The 16,580-nt window shown below is 33.2% G+C and overlaps 3 protein-coding genes across 3 annotated transcripts; all 3 read right to left on the reverse strand.

The window, feature by feature from the left end:
• Positions 1-2,300: 2,300 nt before the first annotated feature.
• Positions 2,301-2,864, reverse strand: LOC108479449 (uncharacterized). The gene has a single exon (XM_017782056.1). The coding sequence runs from the start codon at positions 2,862-2,864 to the stop codon at positions 2,301-2,303; it is 564 nt and encodes a 187-aa protein (XP_017637545.1).
• Positions 2,865-7,664: 4,800 nt separating this feature from the next.
• LOC108470075 (40S ribosomal protein S27-2) lies at positions 7,665-9,103 on the reverse strand. Its single transcript, XM_017771280.2, has 4 exons — positions 8,966-9,103; positions 8,730-8,831; positions 8,595-8,623; positions 7,665-7,985 (listed from the first exon to the last, which is right to left on the reverse strand). The coding sequence occupies exons 1-4, from the start codon at positions 8,966-8,968 to the stop codon at positions 7,859-7,861; spliced, it is 261 nt and encodes an 86-aa protein (XP_017626769.1). The 5' UTR covers positions 8,969-9,103; the 3' UTR covers positions 7,665-7,858.
• Positions 9,104-11,809: 2,706 nt separating this feature from the next.
• Positions 11,810-16,349, reverse strand: LOC108468074 (chitin elicitor receptor kinase 1-like). Its single transcript, XM_017768935.2, has 12 exons — positions 15,600-16,349; positions 14,749-14,782; positions 14,631-14,635; positions 14,375-14,533; positions 13,928-14,118; positions 13,524-13,613; positions 13,220-13,313; positions 12,988-13,139; positions 12,807-12,898; positions 12,595-12,733; positions 12,380-12,478; positions 11,810-12,303 (listed from the first exon to the last, which is right to left on the reverse strand). Exons 1-12 carry the CDS (start codon positions 16,237-16,239, stop codon positions 12,139-12,141), a joined length of 1,860 nt encoding a protein of 619 aa, XP_017624424.1. The 5' UTR covers positions 16,240-16,349; the 3' UTR covers positions 11,810-12,138.
• Between the last annotated feature and the right edge of the window lie 231 nt (positions 16,350-16,580).

The raw sequence follows: 16,580 nt of genomic DNA on the forward strand, positions 1-16,580 counted from the left end.
ATTTATATGAAATATGTACTAGTATACTAACAATGTTGCTGTTTGATGCTTATACAAGTGTCAAGCTGTTGATTGAATGGTAATATATTTGTTTATATGATACATTGAATCGGTAAGTATTTAATTAATTTTTTTAGGTGATCTGCAAATTCTAGTAATGCTCTGAAACCCTGTTTTGACGTCGGATACGGGTTAAGGGTGTTACACTAAATCCATTTTCCACATATTCTTCAGGAGGGCTATATCAGAATAGGATCACCCGTCCGGGCTAGATCCTTTTTATCGTCAATTCCTTTCCAGAGATCCATCGAATTTTCCTTTCATTCAACTGGGATTTTTTCCCCTTTTTATCATATATATCAATATTTCATCAATTTTCGTATAATGAACATTCAAATCATATCCACATCAATAACATACAATTTAAGCATTTAAGAATATAATTCAAGTTACACGAACTTACCTCGATACTTGTTCGTATACAAAAAAATCTACTAATCTCGAACTTTTTCCTTTCCACGATCTAGCTTCGTATTTGAATTTTATAGATCTAAATAAATAAATTTAGTTATCAATTTAATACATTTCATGTTCATATGCAACATTCTCTATAATTCCACCATTATTTATAGTTCAGTCAAAACTGTCTACTTGAGTCATAGTCACTAAATCATTTTTATCTTGAGCTACAGAACTTTAAATTAGGATCTGCTAATTTTTCCTAAAACTAGACTCACATAACTTCTTACCATAATATTTTCAGAATTTTTTGTTTAGCCGATAAGTACAATTTATTCTTTAAATTCATCCCTGTTCTACTATCTAACAGTTCTGACCCTTCTTCACTAAAAATTAATTAGCTCTTCATACAGGATTCGGATGATGTTCCTATTTATTTTTCTCGAAAATAGACTCATTCAGGATTCTAAAAATATAAATTTAAGCCCCTAATTATTTTTATTAAATTTTTTTTGATTTTTCAAAGTCAGAACAGGGGAACCCGAATTCATTCTGACCTTGTCTTACAAAATTTATTATATCTCATAATTTACAAATCCATTACTTACACCGTTTCTCCTACGAGAAACTAGACTCAATAAGATTTAATTTAATATTTTTTTCATCTTATAATTATATTTATGAAATTTATGGTGATTTTTCAAAGTTAGTCTACTGCTGCTGTCCAAAACTGTTTTGGTGCAAGCTGTTTATTATCATTTTTTCCCTAAGCTTTTAATAAATAGTAATTTCGTCCCTACTCAATTAGCCTCTCAATTGAGCTGATTTTTCTCAATTAACACTTTATTCTATCACTTTAAACTACTTTATAACCTTTAGGAATCATAATTTCAGCAATAGACTTTAATTCCCAACATTTTCACAATTAGGTCCTAAAAATCAATTTCTATTGAAATTACCTAATAAAATCATCTCATAAACAAATTAAAGCTTCAATTTCATTCTATTTCATCATAAAATTACAGTACTCAACCATGGTGACTTTCAATTTCATCCATGAAATCAAAAACTAATGAATTTAATAGTAGGACCTAGTTGTAAAAGTCTTAAAAACACAAAAATTACAAGAAATAGGCAAGGATTAACTCACTTGGTGCAAAAATTATGAAATACTAGCTTAGAAAACCCTCCTATGGCATTTTGGCTGATGAGAATGAAGAAAAATGAAGAGAAATCTAGATATTTTCTATTTAGTCCTATCTTTATTTAGTTAATTATGCAATATTCTAATTTTACCCTTTAATCATCAATTTTTCTGCTGATTTCATGTCCTTGTCGTCCAGCCCAAATAAATTTTGGGTTTAATTTCCTTTTAAATCCTTTCTTATTAGACACTTAAGCTATTTAATCATTCTAGCAACTTTTACACCTTTTTTTCTAATTCGGTTCTTTTCATTTAATTACCTACCCAAACGTTAAAATTTTCTAACGAAATTTTAATACCACATCACTAACATTTTATAAATATTTATAAAAATATTTCCTACTTAGTTTTACGAGATCAAGGTCTCGATACCTTGTTTTTACCCAATTCCTTCAACAATTCTTTTTTTTTTCTAACTAACCACTAAATCGGTAAAATTTTTCTATTGATATTTTAATATGATTTTCCTATCATATAAATATTCATGCAAAAATATTAAAATAAATCTCTTTAAATCAAATTTGTGGTTACGAAACCACTGTTCTGATAACCTTGAATTTAGGCCATTACATAACCAGTCGCACCTCGCTTTTTGTCTCCAAAGAGGTTTTTCATGATAAAGAGCACTCTCAAGTTCTTAGTGAAGAGACAAATCTACCTGATTGAAGCGGTAAGAACTAGAGAAATCACTTCTCTTCTGAATGTTGGCAATTCTTTTGATAAGGTCTCTCTTGCGAGTGGTGATATTACCATAAAAAATTTTATTCCACTCATTGAGATGATGAGCAAGCTTACCAAGAGAATTAGAAATATTATCGGAGTATTTCCAATTTTTCTTCAAAAAATAATCAAAGTCCGAATGTTCAACCCATCCAGCTAAAAATCTAAAAGGTCTTTCCCGAAGGAGAGCAATATTCGAATTTAGCACCAAAAGAAGAAGGTGATGATCTGACTTAATCTTCGGGAGATGAGAGACCATACAATTAGGAAAATTACTAATCCAAGCCTCATTTCCTAAGTCACGATCTAATTTCTCAAACAAAAAACCCCTATGCCAAGTGAAGAGAGGTCTACTGAACCCTAAATCATGAAGTTCAGAAGAGTCAACAAAGTCACCAAAATGTGGACATTTCCTGCCCTTAGAAAGTCCTCCAGATTTCTCAGAAGAGGAAAGGATTGCGTTGGAATCACATATAGCCATCTAAGGAATCTGACCAAGCAAATTTGTACTCCTCAAATCATTCTAAAGAACTTGACGCATTTTCCTATTGGGACTCCCATAGACAAACAAGATAAGAATAGGTTGCGCCGAAGGCATTTGCCAAACCCGAGTCAAAATAAATTGCGGGTGACTATGAACCACATAAGACGAACGGAATCATTCCATCCTATCCAAATACCCCCAGAAAATCCAATTGCCTTTACACGATGAGAATACTGAAAACCCGACTTAGCAATGATGCTATCCGCCTTGGCCCCACTTACTCTCGGTTCAAGTAAGCTAACAATATCAGGTTTGTACTTCATATTATATTCCCAAAAAATGCTAGGAAATTTAACATTTGCACAACCCTAGCAGTTCCACAAAAAGACAGTAATATTCATAAAAATAAAAATAAAGATAAAGATAGAAGATCAAACTTAGCTTTCAAGGCCATTGATGCCCTCCGAGATAGAAACAACTCCATCTAGCTTGGCATTCAAATTTTTGCTGATAATTTAACGAGATAAGAGTTCTACCATCGCCTCCATAGACTCAGTTAAAGGAATACGCGTGTTCCCAGAAGATTTAAAGTGATTCCCTCTACCCGTAAAGCGAAAGAGTTGTTGTGGTTACTTCGACTACCTCCGCTTTTTTAGTCTTTTGGGCCTGTTAAAAAAGAACCCAAAGCTGACTCCGGGAGCTCCTTTGACCGCGAATCCGAATTAACTTGTTTAATAAGTTGAGCATTTTTTTTTAAAAGTAACTGCTAAATGATTTCCTGGATCAATAGAATTATCAAAAATAAGAACAATGAAGCCTTCAGACTCGTTGAAAATGGGATTATAATGTGCTTTAATTTTTTCCAGAACTTCCACATTAAAGTTAATCTAATTTCTAGAAAATTGCCTTAAGCGCCTATACCATCAATACAATTAATAATTTGTGAACCTGCATGCTTCGATTCCGTTGAAATAGAATTAGAAAAAAAATAGGATTGGGTAAATTAGCCATTGGACCCTTATTATTGTGAATAAAACCGTCTATGCCCAAAGGCCTTTTTCCCAAAGAAGCTTTGGACATTCGACCCACTCTTTCTAATTCCCCACTACCCAAATTCTCCTTAGTAACCGACCCACTAAGTGAGCCCAATCCGACGCCACCCCTATAGCCTGCATTAAAAGTGGACCCACTAACGTCATTTTTTTCAACTCTAGAATTAAAATCCCTTGAAGTAGCAGCCACCTTCCTATTTGCTCTTTCCCCTAAATTTTCTTCAGCAGACAACCCTCCATCACCATTTAAAACCTTTTCCCCATCAACGCCAAAAATCTAGTCCCTAACGTTTGTTTCGTTTGTTTCGCCTTAACCTCCGTCGAGAAATCCTTCTTTCTTAGCCGTGAAGATTTCTTTTCCACCAGCATCCACGGCCCAAACTCCAGTTCCCTCTCTCCGCTTTTGGAAACAGTAGATTTGTCGTCCAATCTACCTCCATTTAGAAAATCCACCTCGACCAACGGTTCTTCACGAAGCCCTATCGAATTTTGATCCGCCACAACCGAAGGGCATGTTTCTTTAACGTGCTGGTACTTACCACAGGCGAAGCAAACTGTCAAAAGGGCTTCGTATTCAACTCGCTAGACGACTCCATCAACAATAACCTATGAAATCAATGAATTTTCCAGGTTAATATAAACTGCCAAATGAGCAAACCTGCCTCTGGTCTGGTTGTCGGTCTGAACATCAAGTTTGACCACTTTCCCAATGAAACCCCCAATGGCTTCAATTATTTTCCGTTTGTATAGATGTCCCAGAAGATTTGGTAAACGAATCCAGGCCAGTACCACTTTAGGGTAGGGTTGTGAAGGACTAAATTATTTAGTCCACAGTTGAACAGTCGGGTATTACCCATAGACGATCTAAGGTCCCTGCGTCGAAACTCTATTGTAATCATCAACAACCTGAATTTTGACCAAAAAAATAGTCATTAGCAATGTCCATTAAGCGAATAGGATTTACTGGTTTACAAAGAAAAATAATACGATTATGCATGGCGTTGTAACCAATGTTATGCCCTAGTAATTTTACGATGACAGTCAACTCCATTTCTCTAAATAAAATATCCTTTATACGATCTGAAAAAGTGACAGCCGGAACATCATCAATAATGGCCGTATTCACGACTCATTCAGTAACTCAAAATCATTCTCGCTCCCTGCAATAGGAACAGAACGATCCAAGGCAGATTCAACAGTTTGGCCCCCCAAGAGTTTGTCTTTCCACGACATGACCGGTTGTGAGTCCGGATCCCCAGCCATAGTAGTGTCTTCTTCAACTAAATGTTCTTTGAATCTCACTTTTTTAGTATTCCGATCACTTTCGGGGTGAGGATCACCATCTCTATGGTTGCCGGAAAATTGCAAATGAGAGCATTTTTTTTTTCAAATCAATAATCCAACTCTCACAATTTTTTCCACTACTCATTTTTCATTTCTGAAAATTCATTGAAATATCGTCTATTTTTTCATTTCAAGTTGGTGCTCTGAAAATTAAGATTGTATATGATATGTGTTTAATTGAATTAGTATCATAAATTAATTGAATATTAATTTAATTTAAAAATATTAGAAACTCTCGTCATTTATAAAATAATTATTATTAAGAGTATTTTTGCCTTATGTATTATATTTATATGAACACAAGCATCATGATTTTCAAAACTTGAATCAAATTTTAATTTGTTTTAATATATTCTTTTGTAAATATACCCACTGTCGTAATCTAGTAATAATTAAGTGTTTTTTTAGATAGTTTTGATTTATATATAAAGGTGATTAAAATTTTATTAGACATCTTAAATTGTGTTACCTCCTATTCGAATTTCAATATTGTAGTGTTAACATACAAATTTAAAATAAGTATGGATTATAAACCATATACAAAATGATAAATAATTTGTGGTTTTTTCCATACTTGTATATTTATGTCATATCATATCTTAAAGTTTATGTAATAAATTGAGGATTCACATAAATTGTATCTAGTTCTTATGAGTAATATTTTAATTCTCTTAACCTGCTTTGAATTTATAAAATAAAAAATGTAAATTTAATTATAAATTGTTTTTATCTTTTAATATTTAAAAATAATAATAATAATAATAATAATAAAGGAAGTTATTCGGGTTTCAAGGACCCCACTTTGAGAAATAAATAAATCCCAAGTCCATAAACAAGGCATTTTTTTCAGACATCAAAACATTATAATCTGCATTTGATTCTTAACAATCGACGTTTGTTTTGGACAAAATCTGCCTTTATTACAAGTATTAGTTAATTAATTATTGCAAATGGAATCATAAGATAATGTTTGATTACAAGTCTATTCTATAGGTCCACACAAACAATTGTTTGGTTCAATGGAATGTCTTATTACGGTGTATTCTATTCTAGGCTTATGCAGGAAAATTTGTTGATTTCTATTCCCTCCCTTCTTCGCCAATTATTGGTTTAGTGCTTGAAGAACTCTATTTTACCCTCACCAAATTCTCACCTTAAAAATATTCAAATGACAATCGTCCATTGCTTCCTTCGACTCCGGCCATAGCACTCCTTCCCTTCATCCAACAATCCTTCGGGTAAAAGATTTTTTTTAGTTCATGTATTAAACAAAAGGTTTAATTTTAGATTGCATCCTTTTATTTTACTAAAATTGATTTAGTTTAATTCACAAATTAAAGGAATACCTATCAATTAGCGTGTATATAGAAAGTATATTTATAAATGAAATCTCATTCATTTAGTATTTATAAATATTTTATATTAATTATTTTTCAAAATACCAATAAGTCTAAATCAATATATTATTTATAAATACATACACACATCCATCGAGATAAGTGTTTTATTACATAATTAGAACAAATTCGAGCATATTCTAAAAGTTTAATATACCATACCGTAATCAAGTTTGACACTCTTTTAATGTAATACACTCTTTCGTCCAATATGGACATATCCATATTTCACAAAAATTAAATATTTTGAATCTCAAAAATAATAATGTTAATCTTTAAATTTTAGAGTAGACTGATAAAATTAATTGCTATTATTTTATTAAATAAATAAATATAATATTAATTTTAAATTTGTTTAACTTCACATTTAATTTGTCAAATTTGAACAGATAGATGTGAATTAATTCGGTCTAGGGTTAATTCAATGAAAGTTCATAGTTAAAATTATTAGCTAATTGTGGATTTTATTAAATCAACCTTAAAACTCAAATTAAACATTAAAAGTTATCATCATCCCTTTGAGTACCAAAATATACAGTTTCTATCACATATAAGTATCATATTAGACCAAAAATTACATAGATATTACATTAAAAAAGTCAAACTATGTAATAAGCCATTTTAAAAAAGCCAACAAAGATAAATATACGAAAATTGATATGTTAGTTCCCCTACTTTAGTTTGTCAAATTTTGATTCTCTTACTTCACAAAAATTAAAGATTAGTCAAATAGGGTAACATTTGTTAAACATTGTCATTAAATCACCTGAAATTAGCAACTCAGCCATTTATATATACCAAAAAATAAAAAAACAACTAAAATCAGCTGTTCAAGTGTTTACTAACAACCGAACTAATTTCTCAATTTTTGTAGAGTCCAAGGATCAAATTCTGAACAATCAGTCAGAACAATTGGACTACTTAAAGTAGGGAGACTATGTATATGGATGGAATATATAATTAGACCATATATATTTTATATCAAACACAGAAAACCGATCAAATGCAACTCAAAACAAAATTCATTAAACCCAAAAACCATCCACACTAAATCAAGAACAATAGCACATAATAGTCATTCTAAAATCCTTAATTCTACTTCGAAGATTTGAGACAAATTTTACCACATCAAAAAGATAACCAGAGTGGGATCATACAAAAAAAACCTCTTCCTCGAATCGTTGCCACTGGATCGGATTTAGTCACCCTTTTTCCTGAAAGAGCAGCCCTCGGTGAGTCTAGCTCTACCGCCGGTCGGCTGGCACAGAACCGTCTGGCAGTTTCCACACACCACCACAGTTTGAGAGTGGCTAAATACGGTTGTTCTGCCAAAAATAAAACAAAAACCCAGAAATTAAGATTATATATTCATCAATTAAATACTAATTAAAACCAAAAACCAACATCAAACCGTAAAAGTACTAGGAACCAAATTGCATTTTGTCCCCTCTACTCAAAAAATTGTCAAACTGGTCTATCTACGTTAGAGCAAAGAAAAAACTGATCTCTTTACAACAGCACAAGGTACTTGATTATTCTGTCAAACACGTCAGCTTTAGCAAAAAAGATTAATTTCCTCCTTAATCTAATGTACAAGGAGTAATTTACCCTTTTGTAGCAAAGGAGGCCAAATACAATCGGGCTCTTAGTACAATGGCTGCTATAGTACTTTTACCACGAAAAACTAACATGTTGAAGCACATCTAACATATAAACCCAGTAATCATGATTTATCCCTAATCTTCAATTTGGTGCAGATAAAATTTTGATTTTTTTAATTTTCACATCAGTAACATCATTATAAATATTGAATCAATGTATTGCATACACAAATAATTATAGATGTATTTTGAATAAATAACAAAATTTCATGTGTATAATTTTGAGATTTATCACTCAATTAAACACTAATTAAAACAAAACAAAAAACTTACATGTTGAAGCAGCCTTGACATTTGACATCCTTTAGAGAGAGCAAAAAATTAAAAAGAAAAATGTTAATCCACCATATAAAACGAATCACCATATGAAAAAATTTTATGTAAGAAAAGGCTAAATATATATATAACCATGAAGAAGGAATTGGGAGATTGAACAAGACGCTTGAGCTTGTGCTTCTTCTTCTCGAGCTCGGCCGGAGGGTTCAACAAATCGATGTCGTTTTGGAGAACCTGAAAAATCACACCAGTAAGAAAAACAACAAAAATTTACAAAGCGAATTCGAGTATTAGTAGCTGGAAATATAAAATAACGTGAAATGGATAACTGGAGATAGCCAAAGCGAAGAGTATGAGGGGAGATTTACCATTGTTTGCGGTATGAAAGGTTGAAGATCGACAGCGGCGCTATGAGAGGATTTTAGGTTTAGGGTTTGAAACAGGGACTTTTGGGCCTTTCAATATATATCATTAGATTACTATACTATGTAAAGTACGTTTTAGTCCAACACTGAAAATTGCTGCTTCGTCCTTACAATTAAAATTTTATTCAAATCAAGACTATTAAATTTTACCCTTAAGTTATAGTTAACTTGGGCAAAATATATTATATCTAACTGATTCATTCATAACTCGACCTTACCTATAAAATACCCAATCACCCCATAAAATCTATGTAACTTTGAACTATCGGATGAATAAAAAAATCTGTTAAGTAAAAGTAAGTAAAATTCAATTCGACTCAAAAAATCAGAAAAAAATTTGAATTCTGAATTATTTGAATCAAGTTAATTGAAGCAACTCATTTTTTTTTTTAAATTTCGAGTTCAAATCAAGTTAAATTTTGAAATTCAAATAATTTGAATAAACTAAATGTCAAACATTTTTATTTCCCTTCCCCCTCAGACCTCTCTCTCCAACATTAAACCCTTTTACTTTCCTCCCAAAAAATTAACTTCCCCAAGTCTCAAAAACCTTTTTTCCTTTTAACTTCCCCAAAACTTTTACTTTCCCAAATCCCTCAATACTTTTTTTTTTCCTTTTGTTTTTCCCTAAAAACTTTTATTTCCTCTAAAACCCTAAATTATTTTTTATTATACATCTCTGTAGGATATTTGTTAACCCCTAACCTTATGAAATCTAAACTCATAGTCAGCATCTACCCTTTAATAGACCTACAAAATATGAAAAGTTAGTTACTAGGCTCGCTCCAATAGAAACCTTGAGAAATTAAAAAAAAAAACCTAAAAGTATAGGGAAAAAAGAATGCAAGAAATAGAAACTTTCGGTTTAAAACCAAAAGTCTATAATTTTAATATGTATGATATATATAGGTAATTCCTATGTTATAATCAAAAGTGCAATTTAGTCCTTAAATTATAAATTTGAATACTTCAGCTTTTGTAAGAAACGGCAGGGTAATTTATTTGGGGTGCTTCTTAGGGGAAACGAAAAATAGATTTAGTTGGGCGGGACACTCTTTGTCAGCCTAGATTGTGTGGAGGCCTTGAGATTTGTTGCTTGAGTGACCAAAATAAAGCTTTCATGATGAAACTTGGTTACAATATTGTCACTAAGACAGATGTCTTACGGGTTAGGGTTCTCAAAGCGAAGTATGGAATGAATGAGAGTTTGATTAAGTGTATCATCTGGAGTAGAAGTTCCTTTATGTGGAAATTCATTGCTAAGGTATGGCATTTACTGCGAGATAATATGATTTGGTCAGTGGGTGATGGATGTATTGTTCGTTGTTGGGATGATGCTTGGGTTCCTAATGTGGGACCTTTAATTAAACATGTCCCAGGCCATGCGAATATTAACTCAGATTGCAAGGCGAGCGAGATGGTAACGGAAAATAGTACTTGGAATCTCGAATTTTTCGAGTATGGTTGCTAGAAGATGTCATCCAACACATCAATATTAGTGTTCCACCACTTATGGCTTCTGTGGGATCGAATTTTTTTTCATGGACTCGTACTTCGTATGGTGTCTTTTTAGTTAAAAGCACATGCTAGATGCTAACGGAGGAGTCTTGGAATCCAAGGGATGGTATTTGGAACATTGTATGGAAATTCTCGAGCCCCCAAAGAGTGTGACAGTTTGTTGGTTAGCCTTAAAATAGAGACTTCTAACTAATTCTAAAAAGGTTCGGAGGGGGATTGGACAAGACGATTCGTGTCACTTTTGTGCCATGGAAAAGGATGTATTACATGTTCTTAGAGACTGCCCGTATGTGAAGGATATCTAGAACCGTGTTCTCCCACCAAACCAAAAAAGGCATTTTTTCTATGGTAAATTACAGGATTAAATGCTTTCAAATTTGTAGGTTGAATCCAATCTCAACATGAGAGAATCAAAATGGGCATGCTTCTTTGAGTTATTACTTTGACGCATCTAGAAAAATAGAACGTTAATTATTTTCCATGGTAAATCAATGAATCGAATGAAATTATTGAGGTATCATACAACTTGGCAAATCAATATTATTTAGTTCACTAAGGAGATTTAAAGTCGGGACCGCAACACCATTCTGAACAAATGACTTCAGGTATATGCTTTTTCCTTAACACTGATGAAGTTGTTCAGATTTTATCTAGTTTCTCTGGCATAGGTGAAATAATACGGGATGAAAAGGAGAAGTGGATTTTGGGCTACAATCTTTTTGTAGGGAAGTGTTCAGTTTTTGTTGCGGAACTTTGGAGCATTTTAGATGGTTTACTTCTGCTTCAAAAAAAAGTTTCTGATAAGGTCCTCATCCAATTTAATAATCTTGAGGTTATTATAATTATTGGTGATAGTAACTTGAAGGATCAAATTTCACTCTGGTTAAGCGAATTCAACAGATTTTATCAAATGAAGAGAAGTGGTTCTTGAAATACATCCTAGAGAATTTAATAAGATAGTGAATGCAATAGTAAAAATGACTCTCTCAAATGACGAGGACTTGTGTATGTTTAAAGGTGCTCCCGTGGCAATTAAAGAAGTTTTACAAGAATATAATACTAGAGTCACTTTATTTATGAATAAGTCCATATAATCATTTGTTTTTTTATATTACACCAAAAAAAAAAAAGGTAAAACTGAAAACAATGTCAATTAAAAACCATCTAAATACTGAACTAAACAATGTTTAATCAAAACATACATTTGTTTTTTCGTAGAATCATATTTCAAAAGTTCATAAAAGCATTTAAACTGTTTTTCCATCCAGATTGTTAATAAAATTTTACTTGTTTGTAAGAAATATTAAACTTAAAATGATTAAATTATCCAGTTCTATACAGTACATGAACTAGAATTTCACTTTTGACTATAATGTTGAGGGTGCCTATATACTTTTTTAACCTAGCTCTAATGAACATGTACATTGATCTTATTCTCACATGACAATTCAAGAACATATAGCAAAAAAATGAGTCTTAAATGAGTTTTTTTTTTTTTGTTATTTTTTCCCTAAGAGAGAAAAAAAAAAATTTCATTTGACATAGGTACATAATAATGGTGGTGTGGGAAGGAAAAGGCCTTTCCGACGCCTTGTTCCTTATCTTCCGGACATAAGGTTGACGAGAGCTTGATTTTCATAGAAAGAACCAACATCCCAATCCTCTGTTGACGATGAAAGGGTCATTAAAGCGACTACTATGGATCTCATACTCGGTCGTAGCTGAGGATTTTCTTTTGTGCATGCTTTCGCAAGCTGAGCCATCTGCAATCGAAACAATCACTTCATCAGATTCAAACCACGAAAGACAGCAAGTTATTTCCTAGGAATTCAATCTCACCTTGAATACAGCGTCTAGTGGGTAATTATCTCCGAGCCTTCCATCGATAAGTCTGCAAAGGCCTTTTTTAGGATCAGGCTCATCAAGAGCATCCTCAAACTGCAGAAGGGGAAAAAAAAAAAAAAAGGTTCCGATTTCAACAAAAATTGAATTCAGAATTCGGTCTAGTTCCTACCGCTTTGTATGAATTGTAGAGGTATTGAAAGAATACTAACCAGGGCAACAAGACCTTTTGATTCAGCGAGAGAACCATTTGCCTTGACAATAGCTTCTTTAGCGGAAATAAGCTCATACAGCACGACCCCGAAGGCATATACATCTATTTTAGGAGAAACATCACCGTATTGCGCATATCTGTAAACAAATAGGAATGAACTTAGTCCATTTTTACAAGAACACCAACTTCTGCAAACAAAAATTATCTTACTCTGGTGGCATGTATCCAAATGTCCCAACAAGACGTGTGGGTAGTGATGCACTTCCGACTTCTGTCAGTTTCGTTAATCCAAAATCGGCAACCTTCATGATAATTTTAAAAAGTGATTCAGTACAACAATGACAAGAAGTGTTCAAACAGTTCACCTGATAATAGATTAGGAAAAAATAACCTTTGCACGGAACTTTTTGTCTATCAATATATTAGCTGATTTAATGTCACGGTGAATGTAAACAGGGACCGTATGCTCATGGATATATTCAAGACCTCTGGCTGAGTCAAGGGCAATTTGCACGCGAGTAGACCAAGGAAGTGGCTCCCTGCCTGGAAATAAACAACAGAAATCTGTTAGTGCTGCTTTGAGTCAATAGCAGTAGCAGTAATTTCCATGTAAGAAGCCTCACTTGATCCTCGCAAATGCTGGCTTAGATTGCCATTCTCGATGTATTCGTACACTAGGAAAAGAGATCCTTCAACACAGTATCCAATTAAACGCACCTGCATTGGATGTCCACATTAATAATCAATTTGAAGATAAATATCAAAATAAGAAATTTAGAAGGTCATAACTGCAAAAGGATGTTCACAGAGGAAGAAAAAAGGTGATCACCCTTTTAAAAGTTACGGTTTGCTGTTAACTCACAGAATCCAAACACGATTGCACTTAATACACCTTGCCAAGCATGAGAAAAAAGAAAGTATTATTACCAGGTTCAGGTGATGAACACGTGTCAAAACCTTCAATTCAGCCAGAAATTCTTTGGATGCCTGCATATCCATCTTCTTGATTGCAGCTTCCTGGACAACAAGTAATAAACATGTAAATGACTTATGGAACCAACATGAGAAGGCAATGGTTCATTGATGTAGATGCAGCTATATTTAGCCTTTAAAAGCATTAAACAGGAAGCTACACTGAAAATGCCAGAAACAGCAAAGTTCTGTTTATTCTGTATATAAGAGACATTATGAAAACACAACACTGACATGACAAGTTTGATAAACATGAAAACAGTGTACTAAATGTGACAGGACACATCTAAAGAGTATTAACATTATTAACAGCTAACAATGACTTGACTAAATGTAATCATAGACAACTACGAACTAACCTCGCCTCTCAAATTTGCATAGTAAACAGCCCCGAAGCCACCTTCACCAATCTTGTTAGCCATACTGAAATTATCAGTTGCTTGGGCAAGTTCTTCATATGAGAACTCAACTGATTTGTCTACAGTAATGCCGGTAAGGCCAGGAGAAGCAGCAACAGTTCCAGTTGATTCTGCTTCTTTGCTTCCAAAAACTAAACAGATCCCACAAAGAAAAGAGAGAGCAGGGAACAATTAGCAATTAAGATAATGTAATCAAGATTCAAAGCATGTTGTTTTGCTCCACATTTTGGAGAAAAGGCCAGCATTGCTATTTAATCGCCTATATGAACTCTGTTTTCAGAGATTCAACTGGCGGAACGGTCTAAAAATACTTTAAAAAGCATTAAATTTGTGAATAAGTCCGCCGTTCATTAAAAACCAAAAGGGGAGAGAGGAGCCGCGGGGTACCATTCCCAGCTTCAGCCGATACGTCATGGGAAACCGTCGAAAGCAATGATGTTGTCTTTGACTTCTTTCGGAAAAATTTAATATAAATACCAAATGCCAGCAATAGTGATACCACTACGGCTGCTATAGCTATCCCGGCGATTACTCCACCAGAAATTCCTGCTTATATAAAGGCAAGATATAAGGTTAAGGTATAACAGATTTCCAGTCAATCAACAGCCCAATATAAAGCGACATGCAAAGAAGGCCAACCCACCTTTGCTGCAAAACAGAAAGAAAGAAGAAGCATATTTAGAAATTTTACGTATTCAAAGCTTAAACAAATAATAATAATTCATTAAACTATCTTCAAATTTTGATGTTTTATTATGTACCTTGATTTGAGGGGACGAAAACTATTTTCAGCATCTGCAAAACAAAAAAAAAAAAAATCGTTTATTGAGGCAAATTATGAAATTAACAGTTGTTCATGTCATGACACTCAGTGTATGCACCCAAAATGACATACCCTTTGGTGTTAAAATATCAACAAGTTGAGGTAAAACTATCATGGAAGTCCTTGTACTAAGAGTTAGATTACATTTTGCCTCCTCCACTCAAAAAATGAGTAAATTAGTCCTTGTACATATGTCCAAAGAGCAAACTGCTCCTTTTGTTAAAAATTTCATCCATTTTCACTATCAAATACTAGTCTCTATAAGTTAGCAGGAGATGCACATGGCATGCCACATGTAACTATTTAGTTCTTCCGTCAGCTACACCATTTTTGAACAGTAGTTTTGTATAAATTCTTAACAGAGAAAATATATTTGTACAAAGACTAATTTGCTCATTCTTTAGTAAAGATGCAAAATGCAATCAACTCCTAATACAGGCCTCCTTGATACTTTTACAACAAGATAAACATTTTGTGTAAATTCCATGGGTAACTGAAGAACAAAATTATTTCATGTATTTTACTAAAATTTTAATACATAAATATATAATAAAAAAAAAACATCACTTGAATCAATTAAAACAGAATCAAACCAAATAAATCAAACTAAAATCCCATAAAAAATTATCCTTTTTTTTTCTGCATAAAAAGACCCCATTTTTATTTACCTATAAAATTAACAAAAACACAAAATCAAACTAAAATAATGAAATCATCTTTGCTCGAAAATGATAATCCTAGAGCAAAATTTTGAAAAAAAAAAGAAAAGAAAAGGTTTAAAGGAATCACCTCTGCCCGGAATATACACCAAGCCAGACCCTGAGCTGAAATTTACCCCCGGGTTGTAAAGCCGCACCAACCCTGATAAATCCGATGACAAATTCGCCTGAGTCAACACAGTATCCAAAGTCTCATTTTCCCGGAGCGGATACGTAACAAACAAACCGTAATCCTTGGAAATAGCAGAATCTCCGCACGAACAATTAACCACCACATTAACCACCCCACTATCGGGTATATTGGTCTCAGGATAGCTATTAAACGGCCGCAACCAAGCTGCCGTCGTCAAATCGGAATAATAACCAGCGATTTTATCGTAAGTATCGCCCGGTTGAACCGAGTAGGTGAAAACATGGCCAAGGAAATCGTTATTGATGCAATCACAAGGGAAAGGGATGTTAAGCCTGCTAAAAGCTTCGACACTGTCTTTGTTCGCAACTTGTGGGTTATAAGCAAGGATTGAATCGAAATTAGTAGTTGAGTACGGTACGAGGCTTGAGTTAAGAATCTGAGATATGACGGTCAAGTTTGATCCTTGCCAAACGTAGTACGATGCTAAAGCCAAGTCACAGCCTCTGCTGCACCTTGATTCAACTGAAATTGATGAAATCGAGATTAATAGCAACAGAATCGAGATTAATTTTAGCATCTTTGTGAATCTGAAAACCCTAAATTTCGATTTTTTTTTTTTGGGGGGGGGGGATTTAAAGGAAGAGGAGAGCTGAAGAAGAACGGAAGATAAATTTGAGAACGTTGACCGGTGATGTTTGAAAACGAAATGGTAAAAAGGCAACAAAAGATATGACGTGACAATTTATCATTGGGCAAATTTGGCGCTTATTTAATTATCGTTATAACTTTTGGGTAACTACAATTAAGGTCATTAAACTATTAGTAACTTTACTTTTTAGTCATTTAACTTTAAAAAGTTACAAAATAGTCACTTAATTATTTCAAAGTTTTCATTTAAATCACTGAATTATTTGAAAG

Source organism: Gossypium arboreum, chromosome 7, assembly GCF_025698485.1.
Source record: "Gossypium arboreum isolate Shixiya-1 chromosome 7, ASM2569848v2, whole genome shotgun sequence".
Classification (NCBI taxonomy): domain Eukaryota; kingdom Viridiplantae; phylum Streptophyta; class Magnoliopsida; order Malvales; family Malvaceae; genus Gossypium; species Gossypium arboreum.